General features: G+C 39.0%; 1 protein-coding gene across 1 annotated transcript; it reads right to left on the bottom strand.

Moving 5' to 3' along the window:
- Nucleotides 1-2,554: 2,554 nt before the first annotated feature.
- Nucleotides 2,555-23,030, bottom strand: TXNRD3 (thioredoxin reductase 3). The gene is made up of 16 exons (XM_052678729.1): nt 22,815-23,030; nt 16,683-16,743; nt 14,785-14,894; nt 14,160-14,273; nt 12,375-12,447; nt 11,442-11,561; nt 10,891-11,033; nt 9,437-9,552; nt 9,113-9,342; nt 8,890-8,978; nt 8,376-8,452; nt 6,864-7,020; nt 6,564-6,671; nt 5,665-5,760; nt 4,119-4,253; nt 2,555-3,834 (listed from the first exon to the last, which is right to left on the bottom strand). The coding sequence occupies exons 1-16, from the start codon at nt 22,935-22,937 to the stop codon at nt 3,772-3,774; spliced, it is 1,815 nt and encodes a 604-aa protein (XP_052534689.1). The 5' UTR covers nt 22,938-23,030; the 3' UTR covers nt 2,555-3,771.
- Between the last annotated feature and the right edge of the window lie 911 nt (nt 23,031-23,941).

The following is a 23,941-nucleotide window of genomic DNA, read 5'->3' as shown; positions in this document are numbered from 1 at the left end:
AATTCTTTCCTTATTCTGGCTTTTCAAGGCTTATTGCAGAATATTCAGCTCCTTCTTTTGCCTCTGACAACTTGCCCCCACAATTTCTGCTCAGACCAACTATCTGCTTGAGTTACTTAAGACCAGTTACAACGCTCAAAATATAATTAAAATTCATGCTCTGTGGAAAGCCATCCACCAACTTGATGATTAAGTGTTTTTCATGTTTTCATAACTATAATCATAACCACTCCTAGCCCTGGAAAGGATAAATGTCACCAATAAGTCAAAAAGCACATAGCTTTGCTGTTTGTTCACTGCTGCAAGAACTAGAGTCCAGATACGGAATACCATAATTACCAGTGACCCAGACAAACCATTACTTCAGCTAACAGCAGATGCTGTAAGCAACTGAATACTCTCAACTGCAGTCTTTAAAATGTTATCAGTGCTTTAAGGACACAGAACACCTCTTTAGAATTTGGTGAACGTTTATGACAACAGAAACATAAACATACCACGTTGCCTTTGATGTCACTGCCCAAATGTCTGTACTAGTGAAACTTATAAACAATTCAGAGCAAATGAGTTTCAGAACAAGGCATCTGCTTCCTCATTGGCCAGGGAAAAAGAGTTTCAAAGCATTGTAATCCCAGTTAGAAGGGCAACTGCTATGTATCCATCAAAACAGGTTAGAATGCTGAATACAAACACAGGCAGGCATTCATTTAAATGCTACCTATAACATCAAAGGCTCTCTGTAGTTTTCAGTGGCTACTGTTGTCACTAAAGCAAACATATACAGAGTGCTAGTGCTTACTACCTGCAGTTACTTGGCCAACTGAGAACCATTTAATCAGCTTGTGTAAACTAATGTCAGATTCTCACAATTACTTCACCAAGCTAACAACCTGGCTGTTACACTTCATTGCACTAGAATGTACATAATTCCCCTTAAGCCTCTTGTCAGAGGGCAGACCAGCAAAAACTACAGAAATTGCAACATAAGGAAAGAGGCATGAGCTGCCTCACAGGCTGCTCAGAACTACACCAGGGAATTCTCCCCACACTCGGTCATTAATACTGGGCCTACAATTTACTTTTTGGTTTGAATAGTGCCAGGCAAAAGAGCATTTTGAGAACGTAATGCAAAGCTCTAATACTTGAGAAAGCTGCACTTGAGCATTTATGATAGAGTTCCTCTCCAGAAGTAGATTTCTTGAAGAGATACTTTAGAAACAACTGAAGCAGGAAGCTGTTCTACTTATTTAACTCTGTTGCAATCAAACCAAAACAAGTGAGAAAACCTCTACATTCAAGAGTGTTCAGCTTGGTTAGATTTTTACTTCTCAGATTCTAACATCTGCTGTCAAGCATAACATCTTGGCTTTTACCCACACGTCTTGTCACAGCACCTTTGACTTTACACACCACCCTACTGAAACATGAGCACGCTCACCACGAAGCAGCTTGCTTCACTTCAAATACTGCTTCTGTAGAGTTAGATAAATTTTGTATATTACAACAACTGGAGAGTTTTAAGCTTAAGAGACTAACTGCACAAAGGTCTCAATGTGTGAAAAGTACTTAAAAATCGCTGACAGCCCAGGCAAGTCCTTGACATAAGGAACATCCACAATTAGTATAATGTTACAGATACCCAAGTGGTAATTATCAATCAATTAATCTGAACCTGCTAATCAAATCCAAGTACGAAATCAAATTCAATTAGTGCCTGTTTACCTAATAATAATTCCAGGAAGACATTATTCTTTGCCCTAAAGTTTGTTTCCTTTTCCAGGAATATATAGTATAATATGGCTACCCTACTCAAACTTTGTCATTGCAAGTCAGTTGCTTACAGCACAAACCCATCTGACTGACTTATGGTTTCCCAAGTTCCATCTCAGCAACTCATATTGTGCAAAGTCCACGAAGTATTACCTGTTGTAGTTCATCCTAATCTCTACTCACTTTTTAAACAGCTCAGACGAACCTCCAGTTCACCCACTTCAGCTTAGAGTTTTTAGTCACCTCTACATTATTATGCCTATTTTATTTCAAACTACAACATTTGATCTATTAAGAAAACTTTCAGACACACAAGGCTCTGGCAATGCTGCAGAAGACAGCAAACTGGCTCTAGCAAAGGAACAAGCAGCTCCCCGAGTTCTGCAGCACAGCAACAGCAAAAGTTCAGCAAGCGTCCTCAGTGAAAGTACTGTGGAATACTGCTAGGCACCCATAGCAAAACCCCAAAACCTTGACGTTACTAAACAGTAGAATACCTGCAAGCTGTGGTAACAAAAAACTAACATGCATATATGTAAAACATTCTGGATTATACAGACTGATATAAAGTTGCCCTCTCAGCTTGAACAACAAAATCCGTACACAGAAGTATAAACATGTTAGATTTCTGGAGCAAGCCCCCAGACTTGACAAGAGAATTTCCTTCTCTGTTGAAGAGATCACAGAACGCACAAATCTATGGAAGCATTAGTACTGCATATGAAAATGTGTAATTCCAGCACAAATAAGACTTATTGTGTATGCATTAATGCAAATCATGAGGTCAGACAACAAAATGTTGTGCTATTTATTGAACTTCAAATGCCATATTACATCAGATTAAATAGTTAAAAATTGTTTAATATAATACAGTGTTCAAAACAGTCTTTCAAAGCATCTCTTTGAACAAAACTAAGAGCCAAATTCAAGCATAATTCCCCCAGAGCAGAAGGCTGGGATGGAAGAAAACTTCAGAGTAATGACTGTACACAACACTACACAAAGTATGACAGCATACCAAGTCACTGTTCTCTGCTGCAACACATGCTCCAAAGAGACATTCTATGCAATACATGTTACCATCATGGACAGGCATTTACTATATTAACAGGGCAGATTATTCTGAGATTCTTCTCTTTCAAATTTCAATACTACACAGAAAAATATAGATGTAACATTTCTGGGTTCTGTGATGTTTTACACTAGAGCTGAAGCTAGATTTGAGACTGTTAGCACTAAGTACAGCCATAAATAGCAAGAGAGAATTGACAAGGTCCTGCACTTATGCTCTTCAACCCTGACACACAGAATTCCTACAATTCAATTTCTCATCTTAAAGACATAATGCCACCTGAGGTCAAACTACGAATGTAACAGCAGCAACATCTTCAAAGTTTTGAAGTTTTAGACTGGTTGAAGGGTGATAGTAGTACTTTAACTGCACTGTTCATCCACTGCATCCAATTTGTGCCCATCTTGCCTCAACTAGACACACAATTAAATAAAACAAGATGCATCAATGAAATTAGATAACTTTAAACTGCTGGTAAGATTCATTCAGTTATATATTTGTCTTCTACTTCAGGCATTTAGACAAGATTCTGGAGCTTAGAAGTGTCAGCTTTAATTTGTGCAACTTGAGGATTTCCTTCAGGAGAAGTTCAGTCATCTGACTGGATGAAAATATCTCCCAACCTTGCATGGCAGCCATCAGTTACAGCTCACCTCACAGTAAGGTTTTGAGCCAGAACGTCAAAAAAGCACGTTAGTGCTGATTCCAAGCAAAATCAGGATTTTCTGTTCAAGATTTCCCTGCTGTATTACTGTTTCCACTGCAACACTATTTAGTGAGGAAGCCTTACTGCAGCACCACTCCCCACTGCACTACATACAGTAGTACTGATGCAAATGTCTATTTTATCCCACAACAGTTCGATGTAAAGGACTTCCACAGAACTAAGTGTGAACAGTATGAAAACAAGAAAGACAGCAGGTTTAACCTCAGCAGCCCCGTTGAGTGATGTCTTGTCCTGAAGATTTTGTAATATCCATTGTAGTGAACACCTGCAAGATAGCAAAACAATTGCTTATTTACTATTGCTCTGTATCATAATCCACATGGCTATCAGGCTCCTCTTGTGAAATAACAATACTAGAGTTCCTCAAATTGCTACAGTGGAAAAAGTTGCAGCACACAATTGACGCCTATCACATCTCAACATCTTGTAGTCAGAAGTTAAGCAAATACTAAACAACACTCAGTATAAAATGCACTTCAGTACTCATTTCTTGCATCTAAGTAACCACCTTCGCAAGTAGGTTTGAAATAAAGCTCTTTTGGCCCTTACCTCTGCACAAGTCGGATGGATACCAATTGTTTCATCAAGGAGTTCCTTGGTGAGACCACATTTTATTGCAGCTGCAAAACCTTGGGTAACTTCACCAGCATTAGGTCCGAGAACATGAAATCCCACCACACGGTTCTTTGAGGTGAGAAGAAAACAAGAATTAGTGAAGTAGGTAACATTTAACGCAGCTTCAGCACATAAACTCCTACACCTAAATGTATATGCTATGCCAGCAGGTCAACAACATAGTCTTGGGAGGGGAAGAAGAAGAAACCCACAAGCCACTCTGAAGATAGTTCTGTGGCTTATTTCAGCCTTCCATACCATTGTATCAGAAGAAAACAAGCTTTAACATGAGTTTTATAATTCTTGAACAGCACTCAAAAGACTCAAAGATATTAAAACTAAACTGCAGTTGACAAAATTCTAATCTATTATTTTGTAGGTAAGCAGTATGTTCAGATTTAAATTTTTTTTTTCTACAATCAATTCACATGAAGGAGCTGCTTATGTTGTCTTAAAAACATCTGATACTGAACAGCTTCACTGGCTGTTCTCTTCTTCCCCCAAACTATTAAGAATTTCCTTCAAAAAATAGTAGGTTTGTATTTTGAGCAAGTTGTCTCTGTAGCAAGATCTACAGATCTACAGTTGTAGCTGGAGCCTACAGAAGTGAGATTAAAATTACTGTCGCCTGTTTCAGTTTGCTGAATTAATTGATTTACTGAGAGAAATACAAAATTTGGCTTAAAACATTTTCCCAAAATGTTCCACAACACCAGAGCAGCTCTAGTACAGGTCTGACCATAATTTGCAAGAAACAACAAATTCTTTATTTACATTTCCACCACCACCATACTAGAAAAAAGTAGGTTCTGTAAGGCAGGTCTCCCCTCCAGGGTTTTCATTTGGCAGTTTTTGCCTTCAGTAAATGCAGTCTTTGAGAAAGGCGTAAGTAGGTTAATAAGGAAGAGTAAGTATGGCTAAGATAAGAGGAAATAAGCTATTTAATCATATAATTCCTTCTCTCCAAAGTCATTTTAAATAAAGTATTTGTATCAGACAGGTTTTCCCACAGAGGTGGGTTTTTTTGCAAGAAATCCCACCAACCACCAGAAATTCTTATCACTGAGGTTGTAGGATCAAGATGTTTTACAGGTTTCTGCTAAACACACAAACATTTGAACACTGCAAAAAGCGCACGGCAAAAAAAACCCAACCCCACAAAAGTCCAGAAGCTTAAACCAGGACTGTAAATAGTACAGCAATTCAAAACTTGAAGAAAAATGCTGGAGAATTTCTTCAACGAATTCATCCTTAAATTCAGGATGAAATTTCATAATCCATAAACTATCATTTGCTGAAACAGCTGAAACCCACACAGCACGCATCAAACAATCTTTCTGAAGTGATTAAATCTATTAAAACTATGCTTACATTAACAGGTAGAGCTGGCCTAAGTCAAGACAGATAAAATATTAAACGTCTGGCTGGTCCAAACAAATTATGAATACACTGAACACACACACTTTGGTTTGCTACTTACACTGTCAAGTTTATTGCAGATAATCTTTGCATAACAAGTATTGTTATCTCTACCTGGTACTGTCCATTCAAGTGGCCAGAACAAACTGTGATAAACCTGAGGAAGACAAGACAGAAACATAATTGTCCGATGAATTCAATCAATGTTTATTTTTTCAAGCCATACCTGATAGGTGATTTGACATTTAACCCACTACATTTTGATTATTTGTTACAATACAGCGTTTTCTTCTCTCTCCCCACCACCCCCACACTCACCCAGTCCATCTTCCAAAAGTTAGAGGAACGCTTGGTTAAAAACACATGCTCTAACTTCAACACTCAATTTAATACAGCTACAGATTATGATTTAAATTGCAGAGAGAAAAGTTTTTAAATTAGTATAAATTTAATATCTAGTTTCTCTCTACTTAACCCTACTGTGCAAAGCAATTAAAACAGATGCTAAATAACAAAGTGTATTTGAAGGACATAAGAGAACTGTCTTCAAGGGACCATTGAAGCCAGAAATCAGGGTAAAACAAATTACAGCCGACTCTCCTGAAGTCTAAGAAAAAGATCAGGAGAAGTTTATACCCAATTTAGGTATAGAGAACACATACAGAATTGGCGGTCCCAGGAGTCTGGGTATACTTCAGCATTAACAGTACTTACACTCTTACAAGAGAAAAAGCTACCCACAGCTTTGCAACCTGATTTTGGCCTCCTGAAATCAAACACTTCTCAGCAGCATGCAAACTGCTACACACAACTCTACTGTTATCGAGTCCAGTTGAGAATTTCTAGGAGTCCAGTAACTTCATCTTATGACAACACTTTCATGGTCAAAGGCCCATTGAGGTAACCTCTACAGACAAAAAACATCAAGCTCCAGGATAATCAAATATTGAGTGCTCTCACCTCCAAATTTTGCTCTCCATATTGTTCTATGGCTTTCTCTTCAGCTAGCCCACAGCTGCCATACTCTAAAGGAGTAAACACTGTCGTTGGTACGTTGACATAGTCACACTGAAAATGCAGAATATATATTTAGACTGTGCAATCAGTAATTCATAAGAAAATTTATGAGCCTTTTCTTTTGTTTACCAAATGCTCTCAGTCCCCACAGTCACACAGACAAATCGACCCGTCTGAGGCAAAAAGTATTGAAAGTCTGAGGCAAAAAGTATTGAAATTAAAATTGTTTTCTTACAGATTTACCTTTGTGGAACTACCACCATAGAGCCTGCGGGCCAGGAGTTTCCCTGCCTGAATGGCAACAGGAGTAAGTTCAAGCTTTCCATCCAAGATATCCCCAATAGCATAAACATAAGGCACATTGGTTTGTTCTTCATCATTTACTGGTACTTTCCCATTCCTTTTTAAAACAAAACAACAGAAAACAGAACAGAGTTCAATATCACAACCTTCCTCAGAAGCCTCCAAAAACTAATAAGAGGGAGATGTTCTGCCACAAAGATGTTCAGAAAACATGCTTAGTACTTAAAATAAGTACACGTCTTTTCTACTTCATTTGCAAGCTCTTCAAAGCTTCTACATGGTTGAAGTCAGTTTTCAATACAAATTTGATGACAACTAAGCTGCTCAGAAATCTTTGGACATTTGATTTTTTACTTGAATACCATACAGATCACAAAAAAAAAAAAGCTGCATCAGTCACATGTTTAAATCACAGAATTACAATGCAAGGGGCCTCAAGAGATCACAGTTCAAACCTCCTGCTAGAGCGGGTTCCCTACAGTAGGTTGTACAGGTAGACATCCACTTGGGTATTGAATATCTCCATTGAAGGAGAATGCACAGCCTCCCCGGACAACCTGTTCCAGTGCTCTGTCATCCTTACCATGAAGGAGTTCTTCCACATGTTAGTACACAACTTCCTATGTTCAAGTTTTAGGCCACTACGCCTTGTCCTAGCGCTATGCACCACCAAGAGCCTGAATAGGTGGGAGCTTTAGTGGGAGCTATTGGGAATAGGTGAATGGTTGGACTGGATGATCTTTTAGGTCTTTTCCAACCTTGGTGATTCTATGATTCTATAATAAGCTTGTTTAATAAATTTCTAGCTGCTGCAAGATGACTAATTCTTCTCTCTCTGATCTACATAATCCTGCCTCTTCCTTTGTACCACGTTTTGCAACTGACTCTAGGGAGAAATCAAAATCTGTAAGGGAGTGTGAAGTTTACTTCTTTAAATCCTCAGACTGACTTGCCAAATAAGATCCAGGACTACAGCATTACTTGAAGACTTAAAAGCCTACTACAAAAAAAAATGTAAGAAAGAACCATCACAAATATACTAAGATTCCTGTAGATCTACAGCTTAAGCTCACATATGTGGAACAGCTATCAAGAAATGCTGAAGCGAACACTAAAACCTTGAAAAATTAAAAGTTTTATTTTTAGCAGGCTTCCCCTCAGAAATTAACAGAGTACTAGACTGTAGTTTCTGAACATATTAAGTAAATATTAAGTGCATTCCAGGAGTGCAGCAGCCAACAAATAGGTACTAGAATAGTTCTTTTATGGAAATGAAATTTGAGAAATTGTACTCAAATCCAGGACAGATAAGATGTCAAAGATTCATGTAATTGCTTGGCTTAAAAAAAAAAAAAAAAAAAAGAGGTTTAACAAAAAGTGTCAGTATCATTAGATATTATTAAAAAGAAGTTAAAATAAATCAGTGGCTTATAGGAGCTGAGCAATACTTACTTCTCATTGATTTTGACACCAATTGTCTGTAAGCCAATATTTCTGGTACATGCATCCCGACCAATGGCTAACAAAACCTAAAAGAATTACATACAGTAACTTTAAAGAAGTGTAAAGCTGATTAGGTTTTACTTTCCTCTGAAACAGCTTTAAAGCATTCATAATTGAAGTGACTTCTCAAAAAAATTTTATGAAGAGGAGTCACCAGTCCAGCGTCCCTCACATGCAGCTTATTTCAGAAATGCAACATTAGCTACAGAACAAAACAGAACAACAATGTGCACAAAGGCTGAATTCCACTCAGTTAAGTTTCACCTCTTTTGCTGATAAGGTGCAACTGGAGATGATTATTCAATTCCTTTTTTTTTTTTTCCCCCCCCTCCTGCCAGGAAGCTACTTGAATTATTTGCCAGGAAATACTGCTCTTTGCCTTATCCTGAACAGATTCTAAAGTACTTCAATACATTTTCACAGCACTGTAATATTTAGTTATTTCAAATCCAGAAGTGCTTACAGTGTTATATTCTCCTTCAAAAATTTCTGGACCCTCAGTACACTTTGCTGTCACTTTTAGTCTTCCCGGTGTGCCATCCTCCAGCCTTTCTACCTGTATAAAGATTTGCAAGATTAGAATGATCCTAAGCAATAGAAAGCGTATCTTTATTTGCTTTTTTTTTTTTTTAAACCTCTGTTGTTTAAGGTAATTTTGCACAAAGAGAAGGAAGCTAAGAAAGCACTTGCCTGAGTAGGTACAAACTTTCTTATGAATGTTACACCATGCGTTTCCATGTGGGCACCTATTTTTTCTGCCATCTCTTGGTCAAAGCCTCGAAGGAGTATGGAACGCACCATGACTGTGACATCGAGACCTAAACCAGCAAGAAATCCTGCACACTCCAGTGCCACATAGGAAGCACCCACAACTAGTGTTCTGCCAGGGCAGTAAGGCAGGGAGAAGAGGTCATCACTAAAAAGAAAAGAAGTCGCATGGCTCTTTTAATACAGGTCTTTGCAAGCATTAGAGCAAAGAAAATTCAGCCCGTTATGCCTTTTAATCTCACCTTGTAATACAGTATTCTTTATCTCCAGGAATACCCAGATATCTAGGCCTTTCTCCTGTTGCCAGGACAAAAGTCTCCGCTGTGTGATAGGTTACTTGTCCTTTTCTATTAGTTGCCTGTTTATATAGACACAAAAGTCTTTACCATACAAATAGGTTTTACAATGAAGTGAAAAACAAAAAACAATCTTCACCTAAACATTGTAGATATATTTAAGAACATACGTGCAAGTAGTTTCAAACATTTAGACAGGCCATACAGATCACTGATGAACTACGTGCTTAAAGCATAGACTATTACTCTGTTCTTGTAGGTTACAGCACCTGAAATCCTCTACTGCTTGAATTCTGCTCATATGAACAATCAGATCCACATGAGTAGTTGGTAACTTTAAATTATAAAAACCCACAGCAAATGAAGGGTGCTCTTCCATCCCTTGCTTCTAAGAAAAGCCCAACTAATTACAGAATAACATCAATCACTTCTTATGCTAATTTAGAAAAATAAAAATAGAATCTACTTAAATGCTTTAGGAGGGCCTAATACCCTATTTTAAATGAATTTAAAGTGATTTAGTTACTTTCTTGATCTCTAAAGGCCCTCAGGGAATTTTATCCTGCCAACATCTCTTCTGAAATCCAATCTTCATTCTTGTTCTTTATTTACCAATACAGAAAGAGAAGCTTCCTCCCCAGCAAGTTGTCACATAGCACAGGTTGGAAGGGATCTCAGAGGTTCATCAAGTACAACCTATTACTGAAAGTTTCTGTTCTACTTTATTTGTAGAAAAAGAGCACTACTAAGCAGATAACCTGCATATGCAGACACTGAAACAGTTAGCTTCATAAGCTCATACTGAAAACAGACAATTGTAGCCACTGATCCAGATAGTTTTGTTCAAAACGCAATTCTTCTACGTTAACCTTGCTACACTACTACCACTCATAGCAGGACTGCCAGCACATGCTCTGTCTTGCAAGACAGTTTAATTCTTATGCTGATGCAGCATATGTTTCTATCTAGCACTATTATGCAAGTGCTTAATCCAAATTTAATTTCTGCAGTCTGTGCAGAATGCAGTACGTATCTTAGTCCGAAGAGTTTCCAAGTGTTATATTGTTACTGCTTTTTTTTTTTTTTTTGGCTCGGACAGCTCACCTTCAGCAAAGCCAGCCACTGAGAGAAACTACCTGGTCATATTCATGCAAGACTTCAGTTTAACCAATATCCACATTACTCCTATGTTTGCCAATCTAGTAACTTGCACTGTGACATGTAACAAAGCAAAACATCAATTTGAATCGTTAACTTATTTCAGGAACAACTTCTTTTAGGCTGAATGCAGTAGGCAATGTCAGAATGAAGATTTTTTTCCTAGATGGAATTTAAATGGCAGCTCAAGAGCCCAAATTTTCCCTCTCAACTAAATAAGATCTTTTAAACATAACACATACCTTAATTTTGTGTGGCTCAACAAATTCTCCATAGGCATTTTGGTATGTCACAGATTTCTCTCTTAAGGACAATCGATAGCCCCAGTTTAAAGAGCCAATGTAGTTTTGAACTGCTTCTACCATGGTCTCCCAATTGTGTTTAACTGAAACAAGCCATTAATTTCATATTTTAGAAACCAAATGAAGTATTAAAAGCTCAAATCTTATTCATTGTACATCTTGTTAAGCAGCCATCATTATTAGTAATGATTATGTCTATAAGAGTCTTAAATCATCGTGATATATTTACCTGACTTGTAACTATCTGAAATAAGACCATCCAAGAAGCTCATCTATTTATTTGAGATAATACCAGGAACAAAACAACTAGCTTCTAATCTTAAAGATTTTTTTAATGTATGAAAGAAGGATCAAGAAGGAAGAATCGTTCTTATTTACTTGGTAAACAGAAGCAGAGTTCAACAGTTACCTAAGTTTGAAGTACATAGAACTGTCATAACTATCTTAGAGTCATCTGTATACAGTCCTGTCTGTCCCATGTTCTTACTAACCTTGCTCTTCATACTGCCAGCCATATGCTCTTGAATCTTTGAGTGCCTGCCCCAGAAGTGCTGCTTGATGCATTAGCTTCTTGGGAATACAACCTACATTTACACATGTACCACCAAGTCCTAAGACGGGAAGAATCATGTTATTGCTTGCAGGAACAAAATATTCATGCTTCTGTACATGCTTGGCATAGTCACTTATATATCAGTTCATGATAATGCAACAAAACTAACATGAAATTCTGCTGTTAGAAACATTTTAAAATGAGTACACCAAGGTTACAAGTTTGTATTCCATTTAAGAAGTCGTTTGACTCATCCAGCCAAGAGGTTTAGTGTGATATCTTCAATGTAGATCCAGGATAGCTACTTACAGGGTGCTTTGCAAGTTAGTTGGATCAGCAAGAAAGCGTGACAAAAAACCCAGAGTTCAGTATTATCTATTCTGTGGAATCTGAAATACGAATTTGCTTTAAGGCTATGAAAGCACATTCACACTTCGACTCAGTCTGACCATTGAAATTCCTTACTATTTCTCAATTGCCAATAGCATTAATAAGGTCAGACAGCAGCTGTTTAATTATAAAAAGGTGAGACATGCACACCCATACAGTCACACTGTTTTAGACATAACCTAGATCAGTCATTTATGAAATAAAACCAGATGAACTGAGAAGTATTAAACACAGACAAAAGATTGTGAACACACACAGATACACATTTGGCCACAGTTTGTAACTGAATTATAACAACATTTAACAAAGAACAGAGAGCTAGCAATACAGAAAACAGAAATAACCATCCAGGCATGTCAGGAAAGCAACTCTTTTGTTATGTTTCAGAATTACAGAATTCTGCCATAATTTTGAAGAATACAAATCCACAACATCTTACAAATCAATACATTTCTCACTGGTACTCAAACACTGTATTTACCCCAGGTGGTTCCCAGGGGCGTTGGCACAACATAATCTAATACCATCACTTTCTTTCCCAAGGTAGCAGCTTCCTGTATAAAAAAAAAAAAAAAGGAAGATAAACCAGCATTAACAAACATTTCCTTAACCAAGAAACATGACTGCTTGTTTGCACTGATGATATACTTAGCACAAATAAAAGGCTCTTTTGCTAGTCAGTCTCATTACCATGTGTACCTTTTCTACCTTCTCTACTATCAAACATTCATGTCCTATGAGAATAATAGGAAAATTGGGCTTCTTCAGTCTGAAGAAAAGGTTATGGGGGTAGATAACAACCTTCCAGTGCCAGGAGTTACAGTACTGGAGTCATGCTCGCTGCAGTGGCAAGTGGTAGAAGGATAAAAGACAAAGTCCCTACATTGAAATAAGAGTACGAAGAACAAACTTAATTCCATGAAGACAGTCAAGCAGGAATTCCCAGACACACTGGTGCCCCAAGATTTTGAACATTTTCAAGACCCAAATAAGGCCCTGCATAACCTTAGCTCACCCTGCTTGAAGCCAGAGCTTTGATTAGATATCCACCTAATTTCCATTTCAAACTGAACAGCCCTATATCCACAGGATGACCAAGCACTTGAGCGAATCTACTCAATATTAGATTTTTTTTTTTAAGAGCACCTAAAGGTTTGATCCAATCTGTTTAAGAGCTTCTGCATACAATTACTGTGATCCTAGATAAAACAAGTTTAGAGTTACCCACTTATGTCCTATTTTTCAAATAACTGAACTCTTCCACTCTGAACAAGTTGGTAATTACCACCAAGTTTATCGTTCATGTCCCAGAAGGCACCGAGGAAAGATTTCTAGCATTCTGAAAACAACTAGCCAACTTAAGGAGTTGTGGGGCAAAGTGGAGGGAGATTTATGTTTAACAGCTTATTATATTGTAATGACAGGAAATAAGAGAGCCTTTCAGAAGCCCTCTTCAGTGCAAGGACACTGAAGCCACATCAACCACCTGTGACTGACTATTACGATATACACACAATTCTGGAGGAAGAACTCACACCTTCTCCCACAAATTAGAATGAAGTACAATGTCCTATCTCCTTCTCTACCTTTCTTACGTTGATCTAGTTATAGCTGCATGCTTAACTGTATTGTTGTATAGAAGTCAGCAAGGTTACCAAGAGCAACCTCACCGTGTCCAAACCAAAAACTGACAGCTAAGATGGCTGAGAAGTTGGAAACATGGGTTCAAATTCCTCATGTAGAAAACTGAACCTGCATCTGAGGCCTAGTGGCACTCTGAATAACAGCTAACTGTGAAAGAGGTGCATAATCTGTTACTATTTCTGAAAAAGGAGCTAGAAGGAATAATGAAGCGTGAAACAGGTCATTCAGGTAACAGTTGAAAACACTTTATTTTAGATTACTGGTAGTCCTGGATCCTAATATGCAGAAGTACTTCAAGAACAGTCTGCAAGTTTTCCAGACTACTGTTTGGAAGCATTCAATCGCCTGTACACTGCACATAAAGAGGAGATACTTAAAAGTTCCACTTTCAGCTAGGAGCCTAAAACCTATTATTAGATCAAGACTTGAGTTTAGTCATTCTCTAGGAAGTGGTCCGTACAGGCTGTCATTCTTTGAATGAGCAAACTACCAGTACTGCTACTGATTCATTAACAAGACTAACACTATTAATCATCATCATATATACTGTTTTATTCTACCGTGATTAATATGGAAACTTATTTTTTGACGAAGTTTCATACACAACTTGTTCATGTCATACCTTGGAACAAGCGAGTCCGCCTGAGCCACCACCAATAATAATGAGGTCATAATCATAGGTCTCCGCATCTTTGACATTACCAAGAAGTTTTTGCAGTGTTCCATTCTCATAAGCCTGTAAAATCAAGTCACCACATGTTTCTAAGCAAAAACTGAAATACAATGCCTTTTCTGACCTAGACCACTCAAATTACTTCCCCTTCAATATTATAGCAGAAAACACAGCTGTTCCTAGATTTTTATATGTATGGCCAAGGACTCCAAGCAATTTGATCTAGCTAAGTCTGCTCTGAAAAGGGGATCCCCAAAAATGCTGCAATTGTTAAGTTTATGATCCTGGAAAAGACTCAAACATGTTTGTGTTTCATTTACACAACAGACTTCAGGCCACAGAATGCACAAGTTAAAAATACTTGATGGCCTATTTCCTCAGTCCTACAGTTTAGATTGAGTGCTGCACAAACTTTCTAAGAGTTTGTCTGCAGACAAATTCAAGAAAATGCACACTTGCATATTTGTAACAGAAACGCAGAGCCTAAGTTAATTCACCAAGCTAGACAGCAGGAGCACATCACCTAACATCACCCCCACTCTTGTCTAGTCCAGTTATTTTTAAAGGAAGTTACCTTGTAAGTTGCATCACAGCCACCTATGTGTTTTCCATTGACAAAAACATTAGGCACAGTCCTCTGATTAGTTAGCTCCACTAACACTTGCTGAATACTGGGCCCATCATCTAAAAACAAATGAGAAAGGTACATTAAACAACTACTTTCAAGAAGGGGCTTTTTATACAAGCTGACATTTTAAAGGTGTAGACTGCAACATATACAGAAAACCATTATTTCCTGGGCATCACATTTCTACATAGACTCAACACAAAATAGTTTGTGAAAAGGCTGGCTAAAATATGGAGGATAAACAGGTACTTCAAGTCAAAGAACTTCAGGCTGAAGTAGTTGAAGTAATCAAGTTTAGCCCCATGTTTTCTGGATTCTTTCCAGAATCCCATTCTGGCAGTATAACATTTGGTACCACACTTAAATTTCAAATATATTTATCTTTCTACATATACTTACACATTATTTTTTGTATTAGTCTAAATATTACTAAAAACTCATAATAGATGCAAAGAATTAAATACAATTTAGCTATGTGTATATTTTATATATATATATATATGTATGTATATATATATATGTGTATGTATATATATATATATATATGTGTGTATGTATATATATATATATATATATATGTATGTATGTATACACACACACACACATTAGATAAAACAAGAAATCATACAGACAGCTTTTTTTCCCCAGTAGAATTGTCTGGTTTTGGAGTTCTGTTCCACTTAAATGCACACAGTTTTGCCCAGCAGCTTTGTAATTACAAGAATTTGGAGATCAGAAGAATAAACGTGGTCACGTTCACAACATCTTCAAGCTTTTTCTATCTGCCACACTGCTTGAAATCTTCCTGTTTTAAGACCATCATTGCCTGACCTGACATCTGAATCACCAGCACCAATAGGCAGCCTCAGTTTAGAGCTCTCAATAGTTGTACAGTAGTAAATGTGGGAAGATTTTACAGTAATCACTGGTTAGAAATCTCTATACTCCAAGATTTATCATCAGTGATTGAAATAACTGCAAAAGAAACATTTTCTTAATTACAAGTAATTTCAGGAAATCAATCAATCAGAGAGCTGTATTGTGTATATACAAGGCCATGCCTAGTTTATAGTATTTTTTTACTTTTTAATTAATGAAAGTTGAGATAAGTCAGAAGAGGTACTTGGATTACTAACACATTTTCCCCCTCAAATACTGCTTAAACACACTTGAAAAGAAAGGATTAGAAACTACGTTTTCTTTCTATGCATAGGAAAAATAAAATATAAAATCATATGAATGATGATCCATAATCAACAGCTTACTAATGGTGTGATGAAGAACTCAGTATTATTTTAGAAACTTTGTTCTTAAAACTACATGCATTACATACACATGTATAACACGCTGCAGGAGTGGTGGAAGTAAAGGCTTTAGAAAAAACTCAAATGGATAACAGTCAAGACTGTGGAATTCACACTCTTACCAATGACTCAGCAGCTTTCCCTCTGAATGTCACTGTTACACCACATCAAACATTAACAATTCATCTAAAAGCCATAACAGAGGTAAGAGAAAACTACCAAAGGCTTCTTCCTGAAAGATGAGACTCCCAAAGGAGAAACCAGATCTCACATCCTCTGCACATACAGTTATTAGGTGGCTTGTACCGAAAGAGGACCTTCAGTGAAATTAAAAATGTATCCCCCACACTAAAATCCATAATGAAGCCCAACTACTTTTTCATCTCTGTACACTTAAAGTTGAGACTCAATGATCCTCACGAGTCCTTTCCACGATTCCTTAAGACTTACCGTTAGTTCAAGACAGTTTAAAGCCATGCACATCCACCCAGTTTTAGTTACATTAAGCAACACCTGATACACTTTCTTTCTGCCACTTACCAGTTACATCCAGTTCCAAAGCATAGTACTGTACACCTAGCGAGCTGAAGAGTTCTTTTACCTGTAACAGAAAAGGACACAATGTTTTTGTACCCAGGCAGACTGCCAAGGCAAAGCTTCCACAAGGTCCAATGCATCCTTTTAATTCTCAATTATACAAATGCATAAGGACTTAAGACTCGATTATAATTCTTTGAGGGTATAGCCATAGATATCTTTCATAGTTTGTCGCTAATTCTACATTTTGCACAGTCCTCATTTAAAGTCAGGCTATTTAACAGCATTCAAACAAAGTATGCCACAGATAATCTCCTATTACAAGTTCAACAGATCTTAAGAGACAACTTCTTTATACAATTGGCTTAGCTGCAGATCTCAACATCCCCTGAACAGGCAAAAACAATGACAGTAATTGCTATGTAGAAAAATATCATGAAGAAAAATAATGCAGCAGTCAGATTTCCCAAGTACTAAGGAAAGAAAGAATGGGGATTAAAGATAACTTGCAAAACAAACACTGTTAAGCAAAAAAGCCATTATAAAAAGCCACAAGAGTAATCCCTAAGCATACAGAGCAAGGGCAGCTCAAGCCTACCAGCCCTGTATTCAGTCTTGCAGTTTTGGTCACTGCATTACAGAAAAGATTTAGAACAAGTGGAGAACAATTAATCTAAGCAGTCAATGAGTTTAACTTAAAGAAAAGATGTGGAAAAACAGCCGTGTTTAAATAATTAACCGACTGCCGTAATGAAGAAGGAAAGTAGTGGTGGAAGCAATAACTGATGAGATTGAACTGTTTCAAGAGATTATTAGACTGCAGGAAAAGGTTTTCCTGACAGCAAGACACTGAAACACGTTGCCCAGGTGGAAAACAATCCAGATCAGTGAGCAACTTCAAAGAGCACATCAGATGTGCTTGAACTATCTTGTCTTCTATTCTGAGGCTTGGGACAAGACTGGAATTTTTTTCTAGTTCTGATTTCGGGTTTCTGGTTTAACATCTGCCTCAGCCTCCAGGATCAGACAGGAGCAGTTCTAACTTATACGCCTTTTATTTTTGCTCCCCCATTTAAATCATTCATAACATAAATGTTTCAGGCATTCAGTAGCCAGCATGGAAACAATCAATCACCTCTATGAGACCCTTGAAAAGGAAAAAGCCACCCTACACAACAAATGGAGCTATTTTTTTCCTCCATGGGGAGGAAGCTTCCTCTTCTAATACTAGTTCTGAACAGACAGAGCAGAGCACAACTACCAGATTCAAATCAAGCAGCCATTTAGAAGTTAGATTTTTTTTATTTGCAACATCTTTTTGTAAAATCAGCAAAACTGAAATTGTGTGAACTGCTCTCACAGTTTGACAAGGACATACTTCATAACAAGGTAATGTTAAAGCTGGTATATTTACTCCCAAAATATATCTTGGCCGACTTACCTCTGGCAAAGAGATGTTGTAAGGCATCGGGTGAAATATGTGCTTTTCACCCTAACTGTTTTGATATAAGAACAGCTCTAGCAAGAAGCTGTAGCTAAATTTCTGCATGCTCCTTGCCAGCCTGGATTCTCAATGGCAGCTCTGTGTGCTTTGTTGTTGATTCAAGAAAGAAAATAAAAATACTTCAACAACCAGCTTTCTGATGAACCTCACACTTACTGACAACACTCAGAGTAAGTTGAATCACATTTAAGGTGCTTTAAAACGTTAAATGTGATAAAAGCCTTTCATGTCACTGTGATCCATGCGGTCACTGTGCCAAGCACCAAGTATTTCACTGCCCTCTACTTTCTAATGACTTCAACTTTATTAAGACAGACATACCTTTTATATTATGTATTAATGATACAAGTTTCCTTACGTCATATTGAAACAATAACATACTAAAATAAACCCTGCTTGTATAGATGACAGCATTAATTTTACACCTACAAAATAAAGGAAGTTGGAGTGGACTTTTTCAGAGGTCACCAGGTGCAGCTGCCTGCTCAAACAGGAGCAGACATGAAGCTGGATCACCTTGGACAAAGTACTGTCCATGTTGGTTCTGAATACCTACAAGGACAGATGACACAAGACTCTGGGCTGCTCCCATGTTTGACCACCCCCAGGGAAGAATTTCCCTTTCATCTCATTGCAATATCTCTTGTTTAACAGTGTGCATGTTGCCCTCTGTTCTTTCACTCTAAAACTGAGAGGAGTGTGGCTGTTCTGCCTATCAGGTATCAAGTGGACGATTAAGAATATAATCCCTTCTATCCTCCTCTTAAGGCTGAACAAACCAATCTCTTCCTGAGACATCCTGTGTCCCAGATCTCTGAAACCATTTACACAGACCTAAAAACTTTCCTTACAAACTCATGCCACTCTAAGGCTTGCTTACTTACTGGAGTGACCACAGCTATGGGCTGAATGAGTGGGAAACAGCAGCAAAACTGCTCCTGCCCTCCAATTGCTGTTATAAGCCCAAGCTGAATGCCACAAAATATCTAAAAAAGCAAAGCTCAAAGAAGATTGCTGCTACAAAGTGGCACACTACAATTCTGCAGGGAAGTCACAAAATTTTCCACTTGGCTGCTGTTTTACTCTGCAGCAGAACAGCAGGACACAAAAGGCAAGTTTTCATCAGTGGCTTTAAAAAAAATACATACAAAAAAATGCATCTCAAACAGTGAAACAACAGACAGCAGGGGGAGGACAGGACAGAGGACAGTTTTAGAACAAGAAAGGATTACACAAGAAAAGACAAATTCAAAGCAGTGCCTTTAGGTGATGTTTATTCTCTACTGAAGATACAGAGTAGAGAAAAAGAACCAGACAAATATCAGGATCCTAATTAGAAGCAGTGATTATAGATGATATGAATAGATTACGCATGTGTTAGTGGTGATGAAGCAGAAACAAGAGTGACAACTATATGCCCAAAGTTATGAAACCTTCAATACATGCAGGAGAGACTAGATCTTGCTTTGGAAAAGAAAATAAGAGGAAGAATAGAAAAGTAACAGCGATCATGAGAAGTCTAGAGAAAGCACACAGGAAATGATTTCTGGTAAACACTAAGGATTCTCCAGACCAAGCAGCACAACTGAAGTTGCAAAATACAAAGCCTTCTCAGGTTTTCAAAAAAAGACTCCAGAAAATTTTTTACGTAGCACTAAATATGGAAATAGATTGCACAAAGCTTAGAAATTGGTCTGGCACTCAAGAGAATTCGTCCTGGAGATGCTTTTTGTCATTAGGGGAGCTAAGTCTCACATGCAGTAAACTCAAGCAACATGGTATGTTGCATGTCTGCCATTTCAAATATCAACTAGTATTTAATAGCTATAGCCAAACTGACTGATGCTCCTGTGGATTTGGATGACCTTTAGTAATAGAACAACACGTACCTGGAATAACTGGCAGTTTTTATACAGCTACATTGGCTACTCTTAAAATAATTTCTAATGTATCACAGTGTTCAGATCCAGAAATTTCTCACACTAAAAAACCCCTTTGTTTTCTTTATACATCTTACTTAGCATTAGTCTTACAAGAGAGGTAAGAAGTTAACGAGCAGTCAGATTCAGTTATGATGAGGAAGTCATTCTAACACCAGCCCTTCCCACCACTGCCTGACTTAACTGAACAATGAATCGCACTTGCAGAAAACTGCATAACTGCCTGGTCATGCTGCTAGCTATGCCAATCAAACACAGCTACCTAATTAATTCATTTAGAGAGTTATTTGCAGATCTTAAGGAAACTATAATCTTAAAATTCCAGCATGACTACTTCCATTTGAAACAAATAATCATACAATGGCTTGGGTTGGAAAGGACCTCACAGACCATCTGGTTCCAACCCCCACCATAGGCAGGGTTGCCTCCAAGGAGCTCAGGTTGCCCAGGGCCCCATTCATCCTTGCCTTGAATGCCCCAGGATTGGGGTGTTTGAAACAAAGAATTCTTCCCATGTATCTTTTAGAATATGAATGCACTGTGAACTAGCAATAAACATCAACAGTGTTTCAATTAATGTTACCAAAACACACTGCTAACTGCCATCCGTGGTGAGATGCATTGCATAGTACTAATATCTCTCTCTTTATGAATTTGAAACTACGTGATTATAGGCTAAATACCCAAGCTGTAACAACTCTTCCAAATTATATCCACTTCATTAACTGTACAGACTAGATTAGAACACTGCATCATCCTTTGTTCTCTTGTTCCTTTCACTATTTTATAAGTCTTCATAGGGAGATGATAATACTCATATTATTGCAGATATTTCTTTCTTTTACCAAATGATGTCTCATGTGGCTTCTCCCTCCACAAGCTTTCCTCTAATCATCCCTCCACAATGCAAACAATTTCTACTGGCTTCCTTCACCATACTATCTTTCTCTCCAGTTCAAAAAAAAGAACATAAACCAAGGAAACTCACCATCAGCTCTTTTCTGCTTCACATCCTGCCCCTCCAAATTTACCACCTGTTACTTAACATTCATAAAGTCTTTTAACTCTCCTGCCTAGGAAGGGCCATGAGAGAGGCCTCCCCCTATTCCAGATGCATGTTCCCTGCCTTGTGGCACTAAAGACAGTATTCCCCAGATCTGACTGTTTCCCAGAAGCAATTAATGCTGTCTAATGGAGAAATTTCATACAAATGCAGGAAAGGACATTAATCTGGAATTTAATTACTGGACTGCAATAAGCCTATTTTTCTCATTAGCTCCTTGTGTTAGTCAAGTCCCAGTGCAATGCCAAAGAGATGAACAAATAAGTTCCAAGGTTTGAGAAGCTACTGTGCCATCTTATGACTCAAAAAGCACTGGACTGAGCACCATGCATGCCAAAAGTTGACTGGTCAGGACCACTGAAAGCACAAAGAATAATACAGTCAGGGACAACTTTAAGTACTTCTCAAAGAACAGCACTGAAGTCATCAACAAGCAGATCCCCTCAAAAGAAGATACCATTTCAGTCAGATGGACTGCACTTACGCAAGATAACCAGCCAACCATTAAATCATTTTCTGAAACTTCCACTGATAAGATAAACAAGTTTCATTAAAGGACAGCTGCTTACTATGCTAACTTTCTGCCAAAACACTCTTGGTGAGAAGAAACTGATTTGTTTGTCCTGTTGTTTTATACACAGAAACTTCCCTTCCCAAAACCTCGACTAAGTTGCAAGTTGAGGCAGAATATACTCAGTATATACTCAAACAGTAGGCTCACAACATAGCCTCCCTCACAAGAGCTGCTGTGACTAAGCCCGAACTACACACACGAGTGCAGCTTTTGAGTCCTTTTCCTGGTTGTCCGCTCCACTGAAGACCATCAGAACTCAATCCCACACCTCCTTTCACATTTTTTCCTCACTACATCCACATCTGGCACAGTACTATTAGGTTTAAATATCTCATTACACAGTGTTTGTAAATATTCATGATTCAGTACCCGCAAACACCCTGATTCTGTGAGAGGTATAAGTGAAGCCTGATGGTATTATAAGATTCTAATGAAGACCCTGCTTTTCTTTAACAACTTTTGCTTACCAGTTACAGCTATGTGTGATTCACACATAACAGGGCTAGAAAGATTTCTGTTCCTTCTAATCATCACAACTCATCACTAGGAGGTTTTCTTTGGTAAAACACACTGTGGCTGGAATTTAGAACTTACTCTCTTGCAACAGTCAGCCTTCTCCCTCCAATTTCAAAACTAGCAGAAAGCTCAGCCTATCCTCTGAGCAGCAGCTTTGCTTAAGTTGAACGCAGCCAGCACCCCGACCTCCAGCTAACAGCCCAGCAGAGGGAAAAAAGCAAAAAGCACCATGCAGCGCTTCCCACTCACTCATCTGCTCTAGAAGAGGGAAAAAAACCCAAAAAACAAAAAACCGCCGATGACCCAGCTGGGACCTCGCATCACTTCAATGCTGTGGGCTCCAATAGGCGGGAAGGACGCGGCACGGCAGAGCGCGGCGTAGTGCCCGCAAGGTCTCTCGCCCCCTTCCACATGCGCTGCCCAGGCCGGAGCTTCCCGCCTCGCCCGGGGGCCGCCCCACAGGCCTGCTCCAGCCCGCGAGGAAGGGAAGAGGCTGCGTAGGGCCCAGGAGAAGCGAGGCCCCGCAGCGCTCCCTCACCCGGTGGCAGTAGGGGCAGTAGCTCTTGCTGAAGATCATGACGCGGTGCGTGGCGATCAGGGTCCGCACGCGGAGCTTCAGGCCGTCCCAATCCGGGAGCTGCGTCTGCCCGGGCGGCGGCATGGCGGGGCCGTGCTAAGGCGAGCGGCGCTGAGGTGAAACCACCCGCGCGCACCCCGCTCAGCCAACAGCGGCGGCGCGTGCCCGAAGCCCGCAATGACCCCAGAGCGGCCACGCCCCTTCCGGAGCAGGGAAGGCTACGGGATGGGCTGAACCATTCACACGGAGGGAGGGGGATGGACGAAAAGTCAAAGAGAGCTTTTCGCCCTTTATTTCAATGCAACTAAGAATCACCAAATAATCCATATCACTGTTTGAGGTAATAATAATTACAATTTACAGAAAGACGACGTGGGAAAAGGTGGGTAAACTTGCGCTTGTAAAGATGCACATCCCCGCTGAGAGGAGGAATGGAGTGAGCCCGGAGGAGGGTGGCGACAGGACGCATGCGCGAGGGTGGCGCTGTGCCCCGTTGGCGGGAGCTGTGTGGTGTTGTGCGCTGTTGCTGTGTGTCCGTCGTAGCTATTTTCAGGGCTGAAAGCTGGCAGCCCTCGTGGCCAGCTCCCCCCTCCCCCCCCCCCCCCCGAGCTTTATTTTTCTGCAGGATATCATAAGGTGTGGAATTTCCCTTTGGCCTGTTTTAGTCAGCTGTCTTGGATCTGTCCTCTCCCAGCTCCTCATGCACACCCAGTCGCCTTGCTGGCAGGCAATGTGAAAATTTCTTGACAACGATTAGAACTTGATGTGTTACCGACGCTGTTTTCATCAAAAATCCAAAACACAGCACCATACCTGCTTTTATTAATAAAATTAACCCAGACAAAATCAGGATATCTCTCCTCAAAGCTGGAGTGGAGGAGTGAGCAAGGAGGTCTGGCCTTTCCCTGCTGGTAGCTGCTGTTGGTGATTGAAAGAAAAAGAAAGGACTGATATCCAGAAACAGAAAAGGGATGAAGACTTCTCAGTAGAGTCAGGAATCACCATGTTATTAGTCCTGTCCATGCAACTCAGCAGCTGTTGGTAGCTCTAATTACTGTTAGCAGCATAAGCCCTAGCCCCATATTTTG

Source organism: Tympanuchus pallidicinctus, unplaced genomic scaffold, assembly GCF_026119805.1.
Source record: "Tympanuchus pallidicinctus isolate F22 unplaced genomic scaffold, pur_lepc_1.0 scaffold17, whole genome shotgun sequence".
Taxonomy (NCBI): domain Eukaryota; kingdom Metazoa; phylum Chordata; class Aves; order Galliformes; family Phasianidae; genus Tympanuchus; species Tympanuchus pallidicinctus.
Note: the sequence above shows the minus strand (reverse complement) of the source record. Positions and strands in the feature narration are given on the sequence as shown.

What these genes read in the sequence shown, in the direction of transcription:
- TXNRD3 (XM_052678729.1), bottom strand. Translation starts at nt 22,937, where the DNA reads ATGCCGCCGCCCGGGCAGACGCAGCTCCCGGATTGGGACGGCCTGAAG. An exon ending in TTGAAGGAGAATATAACACT is followed by an intron (nt 8,453 to 8,889) that starts GTAAGCACTTCT and finishes TAATTCTTTTAG; the next exon opens with GTTTTGTTAGCCATTGGTCG. An exon ending in TCCATCCGACTTGTGCAGAG is followed by an intron (nt 3,835 to 4,118) that starts GTAAGGGCCAAA and finishes GCTATCTTGCAG; the next exon opens with GTGTTCACTACAATGGATAT.